Source organism: Talpa occidentalis, unplaced genomic scaffold (genome assembly GCF_014898055.3).
Source record: "Talpa occidentalis isolate TD23 unplaced genomic scaffold, MPIMG_talOcc4v2.1 talOcc4.9, whole genome shotgun sequence".
NCBI lineage: Eukaryota > Metazoa > Chordata > Mammalia > Eulipotyphla > Talpidae > Talpa > Talpa occidentalis.
The window spans coordinates 7,659,596-7,679,577 of NW_023605305.1; the positions used below are offsets into that span (position 1 = coordinate 7,659,596).

Genomic DNA, 19,982 nt, shown 5'->3' on the forward strand with positions numbered 1-19,982 from the left:
GTAGCTTGCTGAAGCCCAGTCACGCTGGAGAGGGTAAGAGTTTCCTGTGAACCAGCCCCCTGTGGCCTGGGCCTGCTCTTTCTCAGTCCGAGGTAATTTTCCAATTACCTCCATTGACTGGGAACTGGGGCGCCCTTGGAGTGTGGGAAAACGTTCTAGGCCGAAAGGGCCCTCCCCTCTGCCCCCACACACTGGGGGGCTTGGCTTCCAGAGGGAGGCTCCAGTTTCACCTCAGGACACCAGGCTGTGATCCCGATGGCCCTCTGAAAAATCCCAGATGGCGCCTTCTGGAAAGCCCAGTGGGCTCCCCACTGTCGGGCGCCTCCTGCCCGCTCCCCACCCCGCAGGCCCCCCAACCTGGGCTGCAGCGGTGGGAGCCTCGTTAGTGACTTTATGGCTAAACAATTTAGAAAGGCAAAAACCGTGCCGGTTTTCATAAGTGAAACATTTAAAGTATGCAAAGCATATTTTATGTCTTGGAGGGGCAGCTGCTCAGCAGCGCTGGAGGATAATCAGGAGTGAGCTCTGTGGGCTCAGCCCTGCCGGCTCCAGGCCCGTGCACCTCCCACCGGCCACCGGCGAGGGCGGGAGGACCTTTCTGCTCCTCCCACCGTGGGACCCGGCCCAGAGCCGCCTGCTAACACGGGGACCTGCACCCCTGCACCGTGCCCCCGGGTCTGTCTTTGAGCCTTTTCCCTATTACTCATAGAGCGTCACAGCCACCCAGGAGAGGGCTACTGTTACTATCTCCTTTCCCCACACGGGGACAGAGAAGTGGCCTGTTGGGGTCAAATAGCCGCTCATGGACACAGCCAGGACTTAGCCCAGGCAGCCCCATCCCAGAACCACTGTCCTTCACCGCCACTGTGGCCATGTCACGGGGGAGGAAGCTGAGGGCCGGCAGGACAGCCATCCTAAGTGGGCCTCCCGAAACCACACTCAGGTGCCGAGTCCTCCAGGTATGCCGTTTGTTTAGGCCACAGTTCTGGGCTTGGTTTAAATTTTTCTAAAGCCGGAAGTGTTCGTGACACGGATCTGAAGATGTGGGAACTTCAGACTCACCGCCGTGGGGTGGCGGCGATGTCAAGAGCCTTCTTGGGCCCCGCCGCCCACTTCTCGTCACTGCGTCATTGCTGGCATCTGCTGACACTGGGCTTGCCCTCCAGTTTCCATGCATTTAACCCCGGAGTTGACATCTGAGACTGAGTGGGAATGTTCCTGGTCGGTTGCCAGTCTGACTTCCAGGTTGTCACAGCCACTGGCCTAGCGGTCAAGGTTGTGGATTCCAGCTGCCTTTGTCTAGGCCTCAGCTTGGCTGTCTGTTAAATGGAGGGAGAAGTGTCTCTCTTCGCCCAGTCTTACCGAGGGAGGTCTCACCCTCCAGGCTCTGGACCCAGGAGCATCCACTCTCAGAAGTGCTCATACATCTTCTCCCGTATTCGGATTCTGGTAATGGGTGGAGGAGGGAGCTGAGACAGGTGTGTGCTGCTGACTCAGACTGGGGGAGGGGAGGAAACCAGGACTGGGTGCTCCCCTGCAGGGGCAGGGCCTCTGTCAAGTTGGTTCCTCCTGGTTGCCATGTGCTCTGCTGTCCCTGCATGGATGGGCAGTGTCAAAAGCTGTGGGTGTATTCCTCTCCACATTTTGGATTTTTTTTTTTTTTTAAACTAAAGGGTAGGGAAGAAGGAGGAGGGATGAGAATCACACTTGATGAGGACAGAGGGAAACAGGCAGTGCCATGGGTGGCTGCTGTCCCTCGCCTGGGATATGTTCCTTTAGGAACCAGGCCTTGGGGAGGGAGAAGCTTGCCACAAGCAAGTCACTGTGTCAAAGACAAACTAGAATGGAGGCCCTCACAAGGGGTGCTCACTGGTTTTGTGGTAAATTCTGCTGTCCATTTTGCTTGTCCGGTTTCTGGAGGAAGAGTGATTGCTTGGAGTACTTGTTCTTGCGTAGCTGGTGGCTTTTCAATTTGTGGGGCTGCGAAGTGCCCAGAAAACAGTCCCTGAGAGAGGCACTTGACCAGGATTTTTTTTTTCAGTTGCAACAAACACAAAACACATCTCAAACTGGCTTCAGGATGTATTGGTTCATGTAACTGATCACCAGCTTCAGGTATGGTGTGATCCAGGACACAGGCATTTCTCAAGTCAGTCTTTGTTTCATTGGTTTTCTCCTCTGGGTGGCAAGAAGGCTGGCAGCATCTCCAGCTCCATCATCACGGCCATCATTAAAGAGAGCAGAGGGGATCCTGGTGCAGATGCTGGCTCTGATTGGTTAGACAGGTGACATTTCCTCCCCAGGACCATGGGTGACCGTTTTCCTTCCCAGACGAGTGGCCATTTCCAATGGGAAATGGAGGTGCTGTGTCAAAGAAGGGGGCAGAGATGGATAGAAAGGCCTGCTACCCAAAGCAGGGGGGGATAATGAACTTTGCAAAGGCCAGGTGAGCCAGCATCCCAGAGGCAGTGGTAGCTTTGAGGCTTCGCTTGTCAAGGGTGCTAAGATTCCCCCTTGCCCCCAGAGGGTGTCCCAGACAGCTGCTGTCAGCTCACCCAACACATGAACTGGCCCCAGCTTGCTGCTTCTAATCCCTGGTAGGAAATATGTTCAGCCAGGGCCAGAGGAGGCCCTGAGAAGAGGCCAGCCCTTTTGTCTCCCATCCCTCCTGCCTGAGTCAGCAGAGGGTCTGGGCTCAGCGACCTAGCAGTCATGGCTGCTGCCTCCTGGGTGAGAGAGAGATGATGGATCAGGAGGCTCATCTTCCTCCTGCAGCTAGAATCATCTGTGACTTTTGCAGCTCTCAGAGGACCGTGGCTTCCCACTGGCTGTCAGTGCCACAGGTCTAGAAAGGCTACCGGAGGCTCTCCTGTCTGGGCAGTGACATGGGACACACACTGGCCGGGTCTCCCGCTGGGGCGACATTCCACGGCACTGAGCCTCATTCTGCTCAAGATGAGGGAGTTTTCTCAACCTCCTGGGGCCTCTGCCCTTTGGAGCCAGTGACCGTCACCCTTTCAGGACAGCAGCCCTGTCCCCATGCCAGCTGCCTGGCACACAGCCATAGCTTATGAGGGGTGGTACGGCCTGCGGGCAGACTCCTTCCCCGGGAGGGACTCAGATCCCTAGGGCTGAGCTGGGTGGACATAGCTCACCCATGAGAACCATGGACCCCCGAGATTTTGGAAGAGGATTCGCTTGGCACTTGGGGCCCCAAGGAGGTCTGGTTGGAAGGTGTGTTTGCAGGCCAGCAGCTGCGCTGGAACAGTCTTCCGGGAAAGACGGATTAAACAGCACCTCAAGGAAGAAACAATTACTGTGAAATATGAGAAAAAGACAAAGGCCGTATCAGCCAGGTACCTGCCATTCCCACCCCCGCCCCACCTGTTCTGGGAAGTGCCGGGCCAGGCGGCTCTCCCTGACCTGGGAGCAGCTTTGGGGTAATCTCTCAAGCCTGGGGCATTATTTGAGGATCTCCTCATAGTTGGTGAGTGCCCTACTGCGTCCACCACCCCCAGGCTCTCAGTGTTAGGACCAATGACAAAGGTCCAGAGCACGTGGAAACCTCCAGCAAACTGTTGTCCCAGCTCTGGCCTCCCTGGGCAGGGCCTGCTTCTGTCTTGCGGGTGATTCCATGTGCAGGCGCCTGGGAGGGGTGGCATAGGGTGCCCGTGAGGAAGGGAAAGCAGGAATGCACCAGAATGCACCTTGAGGACTGCTTCCAGCTGCTCACATGGAGACCAGGCAGGAGTGGGGTACCCGGGGTTGGTGGGGAGGGGGCGGCAACTGGATGGTTGCCGGGTGGGGGCAGAAGTGTTCCCCTCACCCTGTCCCAATGCCCCGGGGTGGCCGGTGCAGGTGTATCCCTGAGGCTGTTCTTCCCAGGAAGTGCTTCCAGGTTCCTCTCAGCAAACCTGTATGTTCAGGGCCAGCCTGGTAGTTCCTGTCACGTACAGGGCGCTCAGGGACCTATGGGGCTGGAAGCCCAGCTGCTGGGCTGCACAATTCCTGCTACCCTGGACTGTGGGAATCCAGGACTCCCTGTTCTCAGATGTAGTGTCACCTGGCCAAGAGGATCAGGCTCTGTGACTCGGGCCTGGCAGGCAGGGTCCCTCTCCAGGAGGGTCTGCGGGTTCACCTTACACCCATGGGCCCTGCAAGGGAGCACCAGGGTCTCCTCGGTGGGCAAGAGAGGGTCTACACACAGGCAAGGCGGCATCACCAGCAAAGGCCCTGCAGCCAGACCGCCTGGGTTCATCCAGCTTCATGACCTCTCTGTGCCTCAGTTTCTTGGGTCATCCTCTCCCCCACTTAGAGAGGGTTGAGACTTAGAGCCACTCCCCGAATCAGTGGGTCCCAAAGGGTTGCTGTTTCCACCGGGAGGAAGAGAATACAGAAATGCACCAAAAACTAGCCTCCTCTGGCCAGAGGTTACCCCTGCCCCAGCAGAAATGCAGCCAGAGGAGGGGCCTCACCCCACTGGCCTGGGCGAGGGGAGGGGACTGGCTTCTTTGGACACATGAACACACTCAGTCCTGTGACTGCTTAGCCTCGGGGCCTGGGGGCCCCCAAAACTCATAGTGATTTTGCACACAGGAATCCCTGTACCTCCATCTTAACATTTTAAGCCGGCCAGGAAATCCTAGTCCTCGTTTTTAGAGCAACCATCCTCCCCGTGGGCTGAGGCTACTCCAGCTGCACCAGATCTGGCCCAAACCCAGTAATGCTGAGAACACTAGCAACACTAGCAACCCCGACAGCTGCCGGGGTGTCTTCCGAGGAGTCACTCCCCACCAGGAGCTCCTGGACCAGCCCACGGTCAGGAGGCTCCAGAGCCTACCGACTGCACACATCTCTCCCCCGGCAGCTTGATCCCACATCCTCAGTGTCTGTGAACCTCACGTGGGATCACCAGAGCCCCGCACAGGTAGAGGGAGGTCCAGTGAGATGAAGCCTGTGACCCAGTGTCTGGCACCCCCACGTGTCCGGCAGGGCCGGCCGTGGCATCTCTGGAGTAGGGTGTGTGAACCCCAGGGGCGTGGTTAAGCACAGCCAGTGTCCTCTGGAGGTGACCTCCGTGTGGTCAGCCCGTTCACTCACTCTCCCACGGGGCGTGATGCCGGGCACGTTCTGGACACACAGCCCCGTGTCGGAACAGTGCTTGTGCTCAATCGCCCAAGTCATCCCCTCCTGCTGAGGCCTGCCGAGGCCGTGGGGCTGGGAGGAGGGCCTATAAAGCAGGTTATAATGGAAGTGGGTGACCGCATATTAAGATTATTTTTGTCTTGAGGTGTCACGTACAGCAAAATACCCAGGTGTTAATCATCTACTTTGAGTTGGGTGAGCCTGGACAGGCTGTCTGTCAAGATGTCCACCCGTGACAGGCAGCGAGGGACAGTCACCCCAGTCTGGACTCACCGGCCTCACGCAGCCCCATCTCCTCCGAGCCCACCTTCCCTCGCTCCCCAAATGGGGTGACTCAGCCTCCTCCCCCAGCCAGTCCCCCCGCCCGGGTGGGGAGTCCTGCAGATTGGGGCTCCGCGGTGACCGAGGCCAAGGCCTCCCTCACAACATCCAGGAGGTTCACCCTTCGCTGTAATAACGATCGTGACAAGTACACATGACCCCCATTTAGAGCCTCCGGAATGTTTCCAGTTAGATGACTGCTTTGTTTAATGTTTACCACAGGCCTGGAGACTGGTCTTGGCTCCATTTTCAGATAAGCTCAGGGGTCATCTGTCCAAAGGTCAAATAGCAAGGAAGTGGACAGGCCAAGACAGCCCCAGCTGCTGGCCCCAGACCCGCCTGTCCCCCCTCTGCCTCCGTCGGCACCGCACCCCATGCTGTGCTTGTCTGCCAGCGAGAGCCCACAACGGTCGGGTGCTGGGCACCGGGTGCTGGGCGTCAGGCATGAGCGGAGCAGAGCTTCTGCCCTCGGGAGAGGGATAGGCTGGCTCGCGACCACATCCTTCCTCCAAACGGTGTGGGGAACGTGCCCTGCTGGGCACCGGGGAGCTGTGCAGGGAGTGACTGTCTCGCTGTGGTGGGCTGCACCTCGGGAAACCCAGCAAGCTCAGATGCTGCGAGTGGCAGCCCTGCCTCCACTGCCGGCCACGTCGGCAGGCCTGCCTGGGCCTGGGCGCCCCTGCGTCACCGCAGACTGCTGGGTGCATGGTGCAGGAGTGGAGACTGGGGGCGCTGGAGTGAGACCACCCGGGTTCAAACGCTGGCTCGGCTCTTTGTGACCCTGCTCAAGTTCCCCAACTTCTGCGCCTCCACTTCCCCGTCTGTCAACTGGGGGCACAGGGGATAGGGCCTGCTTCGCGGGGTTGTTGTGAGGATTAGAGTAGTTCAGGCACATCGCATACCACCGAGCCTGGAGTGCAAAGACTGACTTCAAAAAGTGTCAATAAAGGAGGAACGTCACCGATGCAGCGTTGGGCTTGTGTAGCCCTCTGGCTAGAGAGGAGCCCCCAAACCCCCCGCCCACCCGGGGGCCTCAGAGGCCGCGTGGTCCCCCAGCGCCTCCATCAGGCAGCCCGTGGATGGAAGTGCTATGAAGTCATGGAAAGTAACTTCCTTCTCTCCCTCCTCCCCTGCCCTCGCCCTGAGAGCTCACAAAATCCAGTCTGAAAAAAGCCACAGACTCGGCTCTTTCAGGGGCCGCCCTTCTGCACTGGTGGACCCCCCACGGTCCCCTCCTCCTCCTGCTCCCTGGATTCCACAGCTGAGTGGCTGCAGCACAGACTGCCGAGGCCACGGTTCCTCAGTAGCTGCCTGAACCTGCACTGGGCCGGGGAGCCGGCTGCAGGACTCGGACCTGGTGAGCACGGAGTCAGCACCTCTCCTGGGCCAGCCGCCCTCTGGCACTGCCCCAGGACTGGATGCAGGTGCAGGACTGAGCTGTGCTCCGGGAGCTGCTCTCCCCGCTTGGCATGTTTTTGGCCCCGTGCACATTGCCTCCTTGTTACAAGGTGACTGCTGCAGCTCCAGCCACCACTCCGTATTCCAGGCGAGACGTCAGGGTTGGGCAAAGTCCTCTCTCTTCAAGGGCAGGACCTCCTCCCCAGCTGCCCACTCCAGAACTGGGTCCCGTGGACAGCCCTGGCTGCCGACAGGCTGAGGAATGACATATTGAGATACCAGGCACTCCTTGGTCTGCAAAACCAAAGGAGATGTGCCTGGGAAGGGCAGGGGCTGCCCTGGGATCCTTTGCCACCTCAGTAGACGCTTCTGCCTCGCCTGCCTGCCAGGAAGTCTGCACCCAGGGCGACACCTTTGATAACCAGCTGCCTCCCTGGGGCAGGGCAGCGCCGTGACCCAGGCCAGACTACTTCCAGCTTCTGTGCCCAGAGCTGCACTGATCCCAGGACTCTTGGCACCAGGCCCTTTCACCACTGCCCACCCTGCTGCCCAAGCTCCCAGGGCACAGTGGTTGGCCACAGTGGATAGAGAGGTGCATGTTTCATCTCCCGGACAGGGAAGCTGTCCGGGGGCGGTGGCTGCTTCCTCAGGGGCTGGCTCACCACCGCAGGCTACAGGCTTCCTCTCGCCACTGAGGCTGTGGGACCACGTGCTTATCAGCCCTGTATTGCACTTTCCTCCCTTCTCTCCCTTTCCTGCCCTGGAGCCCAGCGTGGACCAGCACCCCCTGCAGCGATCAGTGGCCCTTGAGCACTGTCCAGCACTAGCTGTACGAGTGCACTTGAACTTCAGCCAGTGCAGACCGGGAAACGAATTGTTCATTTGAGCGATGTGACTAGTGGCCGCCCACAGAGCAGTGCAGTTCAAGACTAGAGTCAGGACCCCAGTTCCTGTCAAGGGGGAGCATTCACCCAGATTCATAAAGAGTGGGTTCTTCTAAGGGCCCAGAAAGGGACAGTAACTTGCCCAAGTCACACAGCATGGAAGGAATCTCTGTGAGGCGGAAAGCCAAGTCTTCAGCTCCAGCCTCTTGATTCCTCCTGAGGAATGTGGTGGCCCTCCTCTGGGCTTAGGGGAGGGGCCTGTGGGCACGATGGCACACGGAGCTCACCGTGTGGACATGTTTAAGTGCCTTATACACAGCTCATTCAGTCCCGTCACCCCCACTCTGCAGGGCGAGGCAGGTCTGCCATGGTCCCAGAGTCCATCAGGAGTTGCCACCTCCTCTGCCCCTGACAGATGAGGGTGTGCGACATCTGGGTGAGCACACCTAGTTGGGGCAGGTGTGGTCAGGAAGCTTGGACAAGCCTGTCTTCGCAAAGTTGTTTTTCCAGCCTGGTCTCTAAGACATGGCTCCTGCCGGTGCTGCCACACCTCGTGTCCCGCCCTCCTTGTTCAGGGCCAACTCAAGGGTGGGGCTTAGGTGTCGGGTACACCTGTTTGAAAGGCCAACCCAGGAGCAGTCAACCTTTGCCACTGTTAACCAGGAAGGACGCCAGCCCACCTTGTTCTCGGCTCATCTACATTGGGACTGCAAGGAAGGCTGTGCCAGACTGTTCTGTGCCTGCACCACCTTCTTCGTGGCAAAACCCTTACTGGAGATGGCCCCTTTTCATTGTGCCAAAATCCCCGTGGGATGGGAGTAGGGTTGTTTGACAAAACACAGCATGCGTAGTTACTTGAATTTCAGATAAACAATGGGCAACATTTTAGTATAAATATATCCTGATTTTGCATGGGACATATTTACACTAAAAATCATTCTTGGTTTAGCTGAAATTCAAATCTAGCTGCATATAGGATTTCTTTGGCTTGTTTTGCTTTGGCTTGTGTTTCTAGATCTGGCAACTCTGAATGGATGGTTGGGTGTCACCTAGCTGTGTACGTGACAGCCGAGACCTGAGAAATGGCAGGACGCGCTCAAGGTCATGGCAGTGCCTGACCAGGGCTACATTGGAAGCCAGATCTCTTGGAATTCTCTGTCTTCTGTGTAGACACAGTAAACAACTTCAGTGACTGCCTCTTGGCAGTTTGAGGAAGCCCTAAAAAAAAAAATCAAATCAAAACAAACCTGTCTTCCACCTGCATGGCAATATAAATAGAAACGGGGAGTTGTTAGCAGTCTCTCACACTTTCCTTCCAGTGCAGGTGAGTGGGAAGGAATCCTGGCAGGATAGGTGGTTGGAGAGAATTGAGAGACGAAAGTATCTTGGTCCATTAGGACTGCAATAACACAACACCGTAGCCTGGGTGACTTATACACAAGAGGAGTTTTCCCTACACTTCCGGAAGCTGGAAGTCCAAGATCAAGATGCTGGGAGATCTGGTGTCTGTTGGAGACTCTTCTTGGTTCATAGTTTAATGTCTTCTCTCTGTCCTCATGCTGGGGAAGAGGCAGGATAGCTCTCTGCGGTCGTCTTTATAAAGGCATGAATTCTATTCAGGAGGATTCCACCTTCATGACCGTATCACCTCCCAAAGGTCTCACCACCAAATACCGTCACGCTGGGGATTAGGTTTCAACATAGGAATTGAGGGGTTGCGGGGTGCAAACAGTCTAGGGCAGGGAACAAATATGAAAATTCAAGCCCTTGGGTATTACTTGAGACAGCGAGTCAGGTCTGAGGTCACAGAGAGGCGGTCAACGTTAAGACCTTTTATAATCTGACCCCAGTGTACCTCCTTAGGCTTCTTTCTGTTCTACCTCACCCCGTACCCATTCACTAGTCACCCAGGGACCTCTGGTTTTCTGGCCTCTCTGCCTTTGGTCCTGCTGTTCCTCCTGTTCGCTCCCTCCTATGTTCCAGGGACCCCATCTTCCAAGGCCCATTTCAAATGTCCCAAGGAGATGCAGCCCCCCATTGCATTCTGCCTGCTCGTGTGTGCTGCTTCTATTTGGTGGAAACTTCTTGGGACCCAGGAGCTCCCTTCTCCTTTCTGCACACCTGAACTGGACCCACACTGTAGGCCTGAAGTGTTTACCTGCAGTGACGGCAGGGGAGGGTCCCCAAAGCAAACCTCCTACTTTGCAATTTTGCTGAGAGTGTTGGACTGTCCCCAGCCTGTGTGCAAGTGGAGTGAAGTCTTGAGCAGTGAGAAGCCTCCCTGTGGACAAGCTGCTTCCCTGGGTGCAGATCTGGGGTCCTGAGACCCGTGCTTTCAGCAGGGTCTGGGAGCTCCAGCCTCAGGACAGACCTGTCTGTGTCATTCATTCCAAGGGCCCCCGTGCCTGGGGTGGAAGTGGAGTCTAGCAGGGGGAGATCTCTGTAATCTCTTGCTGGGTGGATGGGTGGGTGAAGGAGGCCTTTCACCTGGTCTCAGGGAGCTGCGCCCAGTGCTCCAGACGTTAATAAGTGCACGTCCTGACCCTGCATGTGTGCTCTCCTGGGGGTCAGCATCGATGTCTGCTCGACCACCCGCTTCCGGCACCCCCGCGGCACCCCATCTGCTGCTGCTTAGCTGAGCAGGCCTGATGTGGCTGTCGACCAGCCTGCAGGACTGAGCTGCTTCTGGACTCCGTGAGACAAAGTGTACCCTCTGGGGACCTTCCCAAGGGCTCCAGGCTGAGGGGCTCGTGTTCTTGGCCTTGTCCCTGGGGACTCAGCATACAAAGGGTTGGGTTTGGGTGTTATGGAAGCCTTGGCCTGTGGTGCCGCTGCTGTTACTGTTCTGGTACCCTGTTTTTCTGCACAGCCAGGTGTAAATGTGCCTCCTGTGTCCACACAGCTCCTGAGGTTTGTGAGCTGTGAGCTGTGCTGCGTGTGCCTCTCTGGGCTGTTCCCATGTGTGCGACCGGGAGACGGGGGGCTGGGGTCAGCCAGGTGTGGCTTCTTGTCCCAGCACTGCTGCCTGCTGGCCTGTGGCCTTGTGAGTCACCTGCCCTCCCCGCGTCCGTCCTCATCTACAGAATGGGAGTTGAGCGTGGCTGCCGCAGGCTTGGGAGAACTTAGTGAGATGGTGCCCACAGAGCGTAACGGGGCCTGCAGCAGGCTCCTGGTGTGATGCTGCCTCCTGCCTGCCCTCCTTCCCCCTCTTGTCCTGCCCTTTGGGGGAGGAAGATCATTGCCACTTGAGTGGCCCCTCCTTGTGCTGTGACAGCAGCCGGGGAGCCCTAGAGAGTTTGCGGGCTATGAAGGGTCCCACTGGATGTGCTCTGCAGACTGGGTGGGACCCAGGACCAGGGCTGGGGCTCTTCTGAATGAAGTGGGGGCTTGTGTGGGGGGGGGGTTCTTCCCGCACATGTGCGGGGAAGGCTTTCAGGGTGCAGTGAGTAGGATAAACCCCTCTGGACACTTCCCCCCAAAAGTGAATGAGCGCGGGCAGTGTCCCATCCTCTAACGTGTGCCCTCTCCCCCAGTGCTCCTGCGGGAGGAGGTGTCCCGGCTCCAGGAGGAGGTCCACCTGCTCCGGCAGATGAAGGAGATGCTGACGAAGGACCTGGAGGAGTCCCAGGGCGGCAAGTCCTCCGAGATCCTCTCGGCCACCGAGCTCAGGGTGCAGCTGGCCCAGAAGGAGCAGGACCTAGCCAGAGCCAAAGAAGCTTTGCAGGGTGAGTGACGCATCAGCAGCCCCTCCTTCCCTCTTCTGGGGCTCGAGAGTGCCGGGGAGCCTGGGTCCAGCCTCTCTGGGGGTGTGGCCTCGACATGGGGTCTCCCAAAGTGGCCCCCTATCCCTTTGGGGATGGAATCATGGGTCTTGCAGGGCTGGGCCCTGGGGCTGTTCCGTCTTGTCCTGGAGGTTGTCTGGGGCCTCCTTCCAAGGCATGAATGGAGGGAGCATCTGCTGAGCCTGGACGCTGGCAGCAGCCGCGCCCCCTTCCCAGTTCGGTCACGTTCCTCTGGCATCTCCCCTCCAGGGCAGTGTGGGTGGGCAGCCTTCTCTGCCGGGGCACATGTCTGTCCCCCAGTTGTACTCCATCGGCCACGGTGGGCTCTGGGGAAGGGGCTTGGGCCTCTTGCACTGCTGCGTCAGAAGGATCCTCCCCGCCCCCTTAGAAGCACCGTGTCCAGCGCTGGGGCGCAGGGAGGAACTGGGTGACACCGTGTCATGTCATTACCACCATGTCATCACGGGCTCACCACCATGATGTCAGTCTGTTGTCCTTCCGGGTGGTCTGGGACGTGGGCCACCGGCATAACCAGTTCCCCTGGGTACCTCCTGTCGTCATTCTGCGGGGCAGGGAGTGGCATCTCAAAGGTTACCTGAAAGGGTGACAGGCCATCTAGCAGTGCCCGGGGAACTTGGCGTGAAACATGGGACGGGGGGAGGTGGAGGGGTGAGGCTTTGGGGTCTGTCTTGAATCACATGAGCCCCCTAGTGTTTTCAATTCTCCTTGGGGAATACGAGACAATAAAACTTGGCATCCATTTATTAGAACCGTCAATACGCTTTGAAAACTGCATTTTTGAAGCTGAAGTGTCAAAACGTTACTGCGGTTTAGAGCTGCCGTAGCAAAGACACCCCAAAAAGCCTGACTGAAGGAGTAGACTTGTCTCATCCATAACCAGGGAGTATTTCAGGCTGGTGGGTGTCTGCTGCCCTCGGCCTGGGAGAGACCCAGGGGGCCGCAGAAACCTAGGGCTGGAGCTTGATGGTGTGCCAGGCCTGACTGCAGGGGTGCTGGGAGAGCCATTTCCAGCTGGACACCCGTGTCCTGGTCACAAGTCTAACTGGGGAGAGTTAAATGAGCCAGGAAGTGCCTGGCCCCATGAGTAGAGCCACTAGTGCACATACTCCGTGATTGTCAGCTGAGAGGCGGCTGGACCGACCTCCTGGCCTCTGCTTGGAGATGTCAGTCACCTGATCCCCACAAGGCGTGGTCCAGACTTTAGGCCCCCTCATTCCATCCAACTCGAGGTGGCTGCGTCCCGACAAGCAGCGGGATGGTCTTCTGCAGCCACCCCAAGCTTCCCGCCTGGCCTCCTACAGTCGTAAATGAGTTGCTTCCTCCCCAGCCACAGCAGGCCGTGAGTAAATTGCAGACAGATGTGGGCAGAGGAGGCTGGGGTATGAAAAGGGATTTATATGCCCATAATGAGGAGAACAGTCAGCGGCAGATGTTGGGCGACACTTGCTAACAACCAGTGTCCCTGCAGTGGGAAAATGCAAAAGCCCCCGAAGACATCGACACCCGTCCACCCGCAGTCTCATCCGGAATTTTCCAGCATGTGAGAAGATTAGAAACCCAAGCAAAAGCTCAAACATCAATCCGTAGTTGCAACATCAAAGCAACAAAAATAATCAAGTTTGGAAAGAGTAGGGATCTAGAAGGTTCCTTTGTTTCTATGGAGATAAGTCTGGGGAATGTGTGGTTTAGGATTCTGGTCTCACCGGGAGCTTAGAGGCAGGAGCCCTGAATGCTGGTTTAAGGAAGAAGAGCGTCATCCTGAGTGTGAGCTCAGCCAGGGTCCCCGCAGACCCCAGGTTTACCATGTGAGGCGCTTGTAGCTTGTGGGACCCCTTTGGGGTATCTTGATTTCCCCAGGCCCCCTCAGTTTCATTGATTTCTCAGAGAATCGAGATGTTACAGAAACGATGATAATAAAAATTCGCTTCTTCCCTTTTTTAATCACTTAATGGCATGTCGAGCGTGTTGAGCATTTTCCCATAACAATAAATACTCTTTGAAAACATAATTTTTAATGAGTGCATAATGTTCTACCAAATGGAGGCACCCTCGTTTATTTCGCCATTTCCCTGTTATTGGGCATTTAAGCTGTTTCCACTTTTTTCTTTGCATTTTTTTGCCATTACAGAATGGCAATTCTATATCACCATTATATAATACCACACTCTGTGGGTGTAAATCTGGTTATTTTCTTCAGACGGCATTTCTCAAACTTGTTGGTCTCAGAACCACTCTCCACTCGTGCAGAGGCAAGAGCTGGTTTATATGGTTTGGCTCTCTTGCTGCCCGCCATCTTAGAACTTAAAACTGAGAGCAAGTCCAAGCCTTCGTGTATTTTAAAATAGAAATAATAAGCCCACAAGCAAAATGATGTTTAATGAAAAAAATCACCATATTTTCTAAAACAAAGAGATTTGCATGAGAGGGCCAAGTTGTTCTACATTTTTGCAAAAACGTCCAGCTTCTTGGAAGAAGACGGCTGAGTTCTTACACCTGCTCCTTTATCGGCCTTTTGAGATTGTCATTTTGGTGGCATAGCTGGCCTCACAGGAAAACACAGTTGCGAGAGGGAGGAGATTATTCCTCACCTTGTCAGGTAACTGTGGCTCTTTGCCATGTCGAAGTTCACCCAATAGCAACTCGTGAAGAGGCCTCTGCAGTCTGGAGTCTGAAACTTCACCTGGGAAGGTGTCTGTGTTGCTAAGGCCAGAGCGCTTGGTCTGGTTTACACTTTGAGCGGACATTGCTGCCCACCCAGGGCATTTTTTGACACCTGACCACTTCCATCGATCCCTTAGAAAATACCGGTCCCCTGATGATCTCTCTAAAATATCCCCCTTCCACAGGGTAGCCCTGTTACCAATATAAAAAAGGCACATTCGTTGTCATCACCACCCGTCCCCTCAGCAGAGTGTTTAAGTCCCGAGAAGCCGTGAGTCATAGTGGTGGATCGAGGTTGCCAAAATGCGAACGTTGCTCCAAAGCTCAAATTTTATCATTGGCAGCAAATACGGCCGGCTGCCTGGGAGGAGCAGGCGCGCTCGCTTCGTCTGTGAACTCAGCTTGGTGGCTGGCCAGAGCCCGCGGCTTGTGTGTTAGTCATGCCTTCAAGTACAAACGGTGTCTGCGGAGAGGTGGCCCGTCGCGCCGCTCCAAGGGTGGTGACAGTGGAGACGGCCTTTGTGTGCAGCGGGAGAGCCGCTGTGTTTCCGTTTTATTAAGAGACAGGTACTCATGGCTCCAGCTTTCATAAAATTAATCATTTTTACCCTTTCACCAACGACACGCTTAAGTCACACTCTGATTCCCCGCCACCTGCGGGCGCGCTGTGGAGAGGCCGTGAGGACTGCTCCCACGGCCACAGCTTCTGCTGGGATGTCAGCGTTTCACCCCACGTTGCTTTTGCACCAACAGTGCAAATACTAACACAGTGAAAAAGGCAGAGATTCATAGTATTTTGATGCAAAAGGCTTTTCCTGCTGGGCATCCTGCATTCCTAGAGGTGGTGGTGGCAGTTGACAGCTAGCACTCTGGGGCACTTTCTGTGGGCCACACGTGGGAAAACTTGAGCTTGTTCGAGCCCCCAGCAAGCCCGTGAGGTGGCTGTGCGTGGGCCAGGACTCCAGGCAGTACCTGGTGAGGGCCGGGTTGGGCAGCCACACCCCTCCAGAGCCCTTAGGGATGCTGGCAGGGACGGAGGGGTTTGCTGCAGGGAGACGAGCTTGAACAAAGGCAGCAGGGCCCTCTGTGTCTGGGGGTCGGCAGGGGAACCCCATACTGAGTCTGTGCACTAGTGGGGTGTTGGAGATGGTCGTGGTCAGTCTTGGGCTGAGTGCGTAAGTTCAGGGACCATGGAGGTTCTGAGCAGGAGGAGGCAATATGAGAAGCAGGGTGTTTAGGGTTTCCCCATGTCCCTCTCCCTCTGTCTCCTGGCCTCTGCGGCCTCGTCTCCCGTGTGTGGGCAGACACGTGGGTCTATTTGTGTGGCTCCAGGTGGGCCTCTCCCCTGCCCCCAAGCCTCCTGCTGGTCACTCTTCGTCTGAGGCCCAGCTCAGCCTCGCTACCTAATGGGCTCAGGGCCCGTGCCTGGCAGGCAGCATCGTGCCCCTTCCTCCCACCAAGTGTTGGCACCCTAATTCCCAGAAGCTGTGAACATGACAGATACCATGGCAAAGGGGAGTGAAGGTTGCTAATCAGCAGTCCCCAGTGCGGGTTGTCCTGGGTGATTCTGGGGCCCAGTGTCATCACAAGTCTCCTAGCAGAGGCGGGAGGCTCAGAGGCAGAGAAGGCAGCATGATGACAGAACAGAGGTCAGGGGGGCAGTGTGAGGACTCCGCCACCAGAGAAGATGAGGAAGAGGCCGTGAGCTGAAGAATGTGGGCAAAGACGGGAAGCTGGACTGCCCCCAGCCCCTCCTCCAGAGGGAACATAGCCCGCCCACCTTGACCTTGGCCTGACCTCCAGAACGAGAATCTAATCAATTTGTTTTGTTGTACATCACAAAATGTGTGGTCATTTGTCACTGCAACAGGAGGAAACTAATAGAGGCCTCGGCACCCTGTACTTGGCTGCCCTAGATGGGGGCCCTACGACCTGAGTGCACAGCGGGGACCTCTGTGTCCTGCGGACTTACACCCTCCAGGCTCACGGCAGGGTACAGGCTGCCTGGTTAGGCAAACAAAACTGAGAGTTGTCCAGTGCGAGGGAGTAGGAACGACGCCCAAGTCTCCTCTCTTCGGCAGAAGGAATAAGGCCAGTTGAGGCCTTTTTCCTGCTTCAGCATGAGTCACCTGCCCTAGACCGAGCTCTTGGAAGGAATTCAGTTTTAGTATTTAATTTGCTCATTCAACAAATACTCCCACTTCCCCATACCAAGCCCTAGACTGCGGATCACAGGATTCAGAGGCAGGTTGGCCTCAGGCCCTACCCCCCTACCCGGGACTGAATGCATACCTGGAACCCACAACATCCTCAACCCAGCTGGCTGACAAACACTTCACTGGCCAGCCAGACTGGTACATAAGAATCTACATCACAGACATTCCTGCTTCGATGAGTTCTAGGCTCTGGAGTTGACTTAGGCCCTGGGTGGGCGCGGGGGAGACTCCAGTGCCCACTTCATTCCCAGCAGGGCGGCCACGCCCTGGCTGCACTGCAGATGTGGCCAGGCCTGCAGGCGGGCGTGGGGTTGGGGGGCAGTAGGTGGCCCAAGTGGCTGTCAGGCAGGACACTGTGTCCTGGATGCCGGCGTGCTCTGCCCACTGCTTCTCTCACACACACCCTTGTCCGCACAGCGCTGTGTGGGTTCCAAGAGCGACTCGATGCTCTGGTCGCCCTTCCCACATCTGCGCTCCCTTCTTTCCTTCACTCCTTTCATTACCAAAGACGTAGTCATGTTCCGGACATTTTATCTCCCTGGGCTGAATTTCTTTGCGTGAAGCTACCACTGTTTCTGGGTCCCCAGGTCTAGCCTGATGGCCCCCAGGACTGCAGGTGGGGGCCCCCCGAGAGCCAACCCGCCTGTCCCATGGTCCTGAGTTCACTGGCGGCCACGACAGTGGATCCGCCACAGAGACCGTGTAAAGTCGAATTTCAGTGACTGAATAATCAAGTGATTGCAGCAAATTCTGTCCCTCCGGCTCCCTCGCTTTCTGTCTGGTGCTGAGCCTGATTGACGGCTGACCTCTCTTGTCTTCTGTGGGCTCTCCCTTTGCCTCTGTGCTTTGGGAAGGCAGTGAATCCAATCCCCTCCCGAGGGCCACCCCCCCGCCCCCAAACAAGTGCCCTTTGCCTCTCCTTCCTCACCTTGTGCCTGAATCTCAGTGGGTTCCTCTGTGTCGATGTTCTGGTTCTGGGCATCCTTCATTTATCCTAAGGCTGAAAGGCTGGTTGTTTCAAAATACACAGGCGCCGCTTGAATTCGCCTGGCGTATCTGAGACTTGCTTGGAAAATGTGTACAGGAGCCCAGCTGCTTCCCTGTCCAGAACAAAGAGCACATGCACCCATTTTGCAGCTGGGGTGATGGGGGTGTGAGCATGCAGTGCTTTTGAGTGATTCACTCTCCGCCAGCATTTATTTAGCGCCTGGACTGTGCTGGGCACTCTCGTGACTGCTTTGCCTACAGGAACACATCGATCCACCCGCACCCCTTGTTAGATGAGGCGTGGTTGTTAGCCTCAGTTTCCCCATTTACAGAATGGGGATGAGACAGCTAGGTCTTAAGGCTTCCCCACACTCCTATCTTCACATTATCCTTGGAACAACCCCAGGACTCAGGTGGAGTTCACCTGACTTTGCAGTTGGGAAAACCGAGGCTCCAAGGGGGGCATAGAGCAGACAGGTCTCAGTGTTTGAATTCCAAGTCCCATGCCTGACACAAGTCCCTTACCACTGCCCCAGTGTGTGGTTTGGGTCAGTAGAAATCTCTTCACTGTACTGAAATCTTATGTAGAACCTCACTCACTTACTCATTCAACAAACATGCATTCAAGTCCTGCTGTTTGCCAGTCGTTGTTCTGGGATCTTGGAGTGTATCCATGAGCAAAACAGACCAAAAAAATCCATTCCATGTGGAGCTCACATTCTAGAAAGCTGTGCCAGTTATTTTTGCTGTGTAATAAGTTTTAGTGGGGTTGGACAATCACTTTTCTTCCATCTCATGATGTTGTATCAGGAGCTTGACAGGGCTCAGCTGGGTGATTTTTTCCTCCCATGTGGTATCTCACTGGAAGGTCCAAAATGGCTTCACACCCTGTCTTGTGCCTTGGAGGTGCCTGGGCTCAGCTGGACCAACACCCAGAGCAGCCAGGGGTGGCCCCTCTTGCACAAGGGTCAGACCCCCTGTGTGGGGACAAAGAGGGTGCCAGGAAACCCCGGGGCAAGCTGCAAGGCTTCTTATGGCCTGGCTTCAGATGCCATTTAGCATCACTTCTGCCACACCTGTGGGTGACAGGCTAGCACTTTTCCCCACTGTGAAAAGATTGTGGTATGAGCAATGTTGTGTCCATCTTTGCACAAGGGAAAAGAGTGACCGTGAACAATGACGGGAGGTGTGTCAGAAGATGGCAAGCACTAGGGGGATGTAGACATTCTAGAATAGGGTAAACTGGGACCTACCTGACTTTCACCCGGGTGCTGACTCATCTGGGAAACACCCACCCACACAAAGGCTAGTCTACAAACGGTCCCTGCAGCTGTACTGATAATAGCCCCAAACTGGAAACAGCCCGGATGCCCATCTGCAGGTGAATGGGCCACGCTCGGCAATAAAGCCACAAACCTTTGGTCCATACAAGGGCTCACGGAGGGACGGAGTCCTGAAAGGGGGCGATCTTGTGGGTGGAGGGGAAGGCGGGGTGGGGGAGGAGCGTGCAGTGTGTACAGTTGATTTCAGGTCATTTATAATTGATAAATTAGTTCTTAAAAAGAGGGCAGGGTGCTGGGGGCATTTGAGGTGGGGAGCATTTCAGACCCCCCACAGCCCACATCGCAAGGACAGCTCCTGCTTTGCCTCCCTGTCCTCCATGTGGCCTCAGCGGGTCGCAGAGGGGCCCCAGCTGGGCATGGTCCTGGGGGCCGGGCTGGCAGCCTCCACCTGTGGTGGGGGAGTGCAGGGGATGCTCCTGTGTCCCCTCCCGGCCTGTTGACGCCCCAGCCCCCTGGGTTCCCGGGCTTGCACTCCAGACCTGGCAGAGATCAGTGAGGTCCGAGGAGACGCGTGCTGTGGCCTGGGCGTCTAGCCCAGCTCCCTAAATAGCACTGACCACACAGGGCGGCCAGCAGCTGAGACAGAAGCCGCTAATAATGAGGTGAACAGGACAGGCCTTCATGTTCACAGCCCCACATGGGGACACAAAAGGAGGAGAGGCATTTTGGGGCACTGAACTAAAAATAAAAGCTCAGACTGATTTAGAAAGAAGTGCTCTAGTTCAGCTTAGGACCAGAGACTATGGCAGGGAAGAGATGAAGGTTAAAATCCATGGCTCCAGAGTGTTTTAGAATTGGCATATGTCTGTAATGTATGTATAATTAATATAACGCGTATATATTTATTGAATGTTTTTATGGGCCGGGAATGCACCGACTATGAATTCTCTCAGATCATCATCTCCGTTTTCCAGATGAGGAAATTGAGGGACGGAAAAGTGACCTGCTGGGAAGTGGAATTTAAACCAAGGCAGGTGGCTTGGCTCGAGGCCCACGATCTGTTCTAGCCAGCTCAGTCCACGCGCCCGTGGGAGCCTGCTGCCATTGCTCGGGTGGTCAGGGCCTTTTTGCAATATATGGCTTGTGGGATGGATCTTGGGCACAGGCTGGGCCTGTAACCAGAGGCTGTGGGGCCCTCAGAGCAGGAGGTCACAGGTCAGGAGTCCAAAATTCCTCTTGCCCCCACCTCTGCAGGCCACTTGTAGGGGCAGGAGGACAAGGAGC

At 56.1% G+C, this 19,982-nt stretch overlaps 1 protein-coding gene across 5 annotated transcripts in view; it reads left to right on the forward strand.

Annotated features, from left to right (window-relative positions):
- Positions 1-19,982, forward strand: part of KAZN (kazrin, periplakin interacting protein) — a 353,192-nt gene that overhangs the window by 253,010 nt on the left and 80,200 nt on the right. For all 5 annotated transcript variants that reach the window (XM_054691610.1, XM_054691611.1, XM_054691613.1 and 2 more), the window contains exon 2: positions 11,282-11,473. In XM_054691610.1, the coding sequence (XP_054547585.1) occupies positions 11,282-11,473 (192 nt within the window). The remainder of the gene's footprint in view (positions 1-11,281; positions 11,474-19,982) is intronic.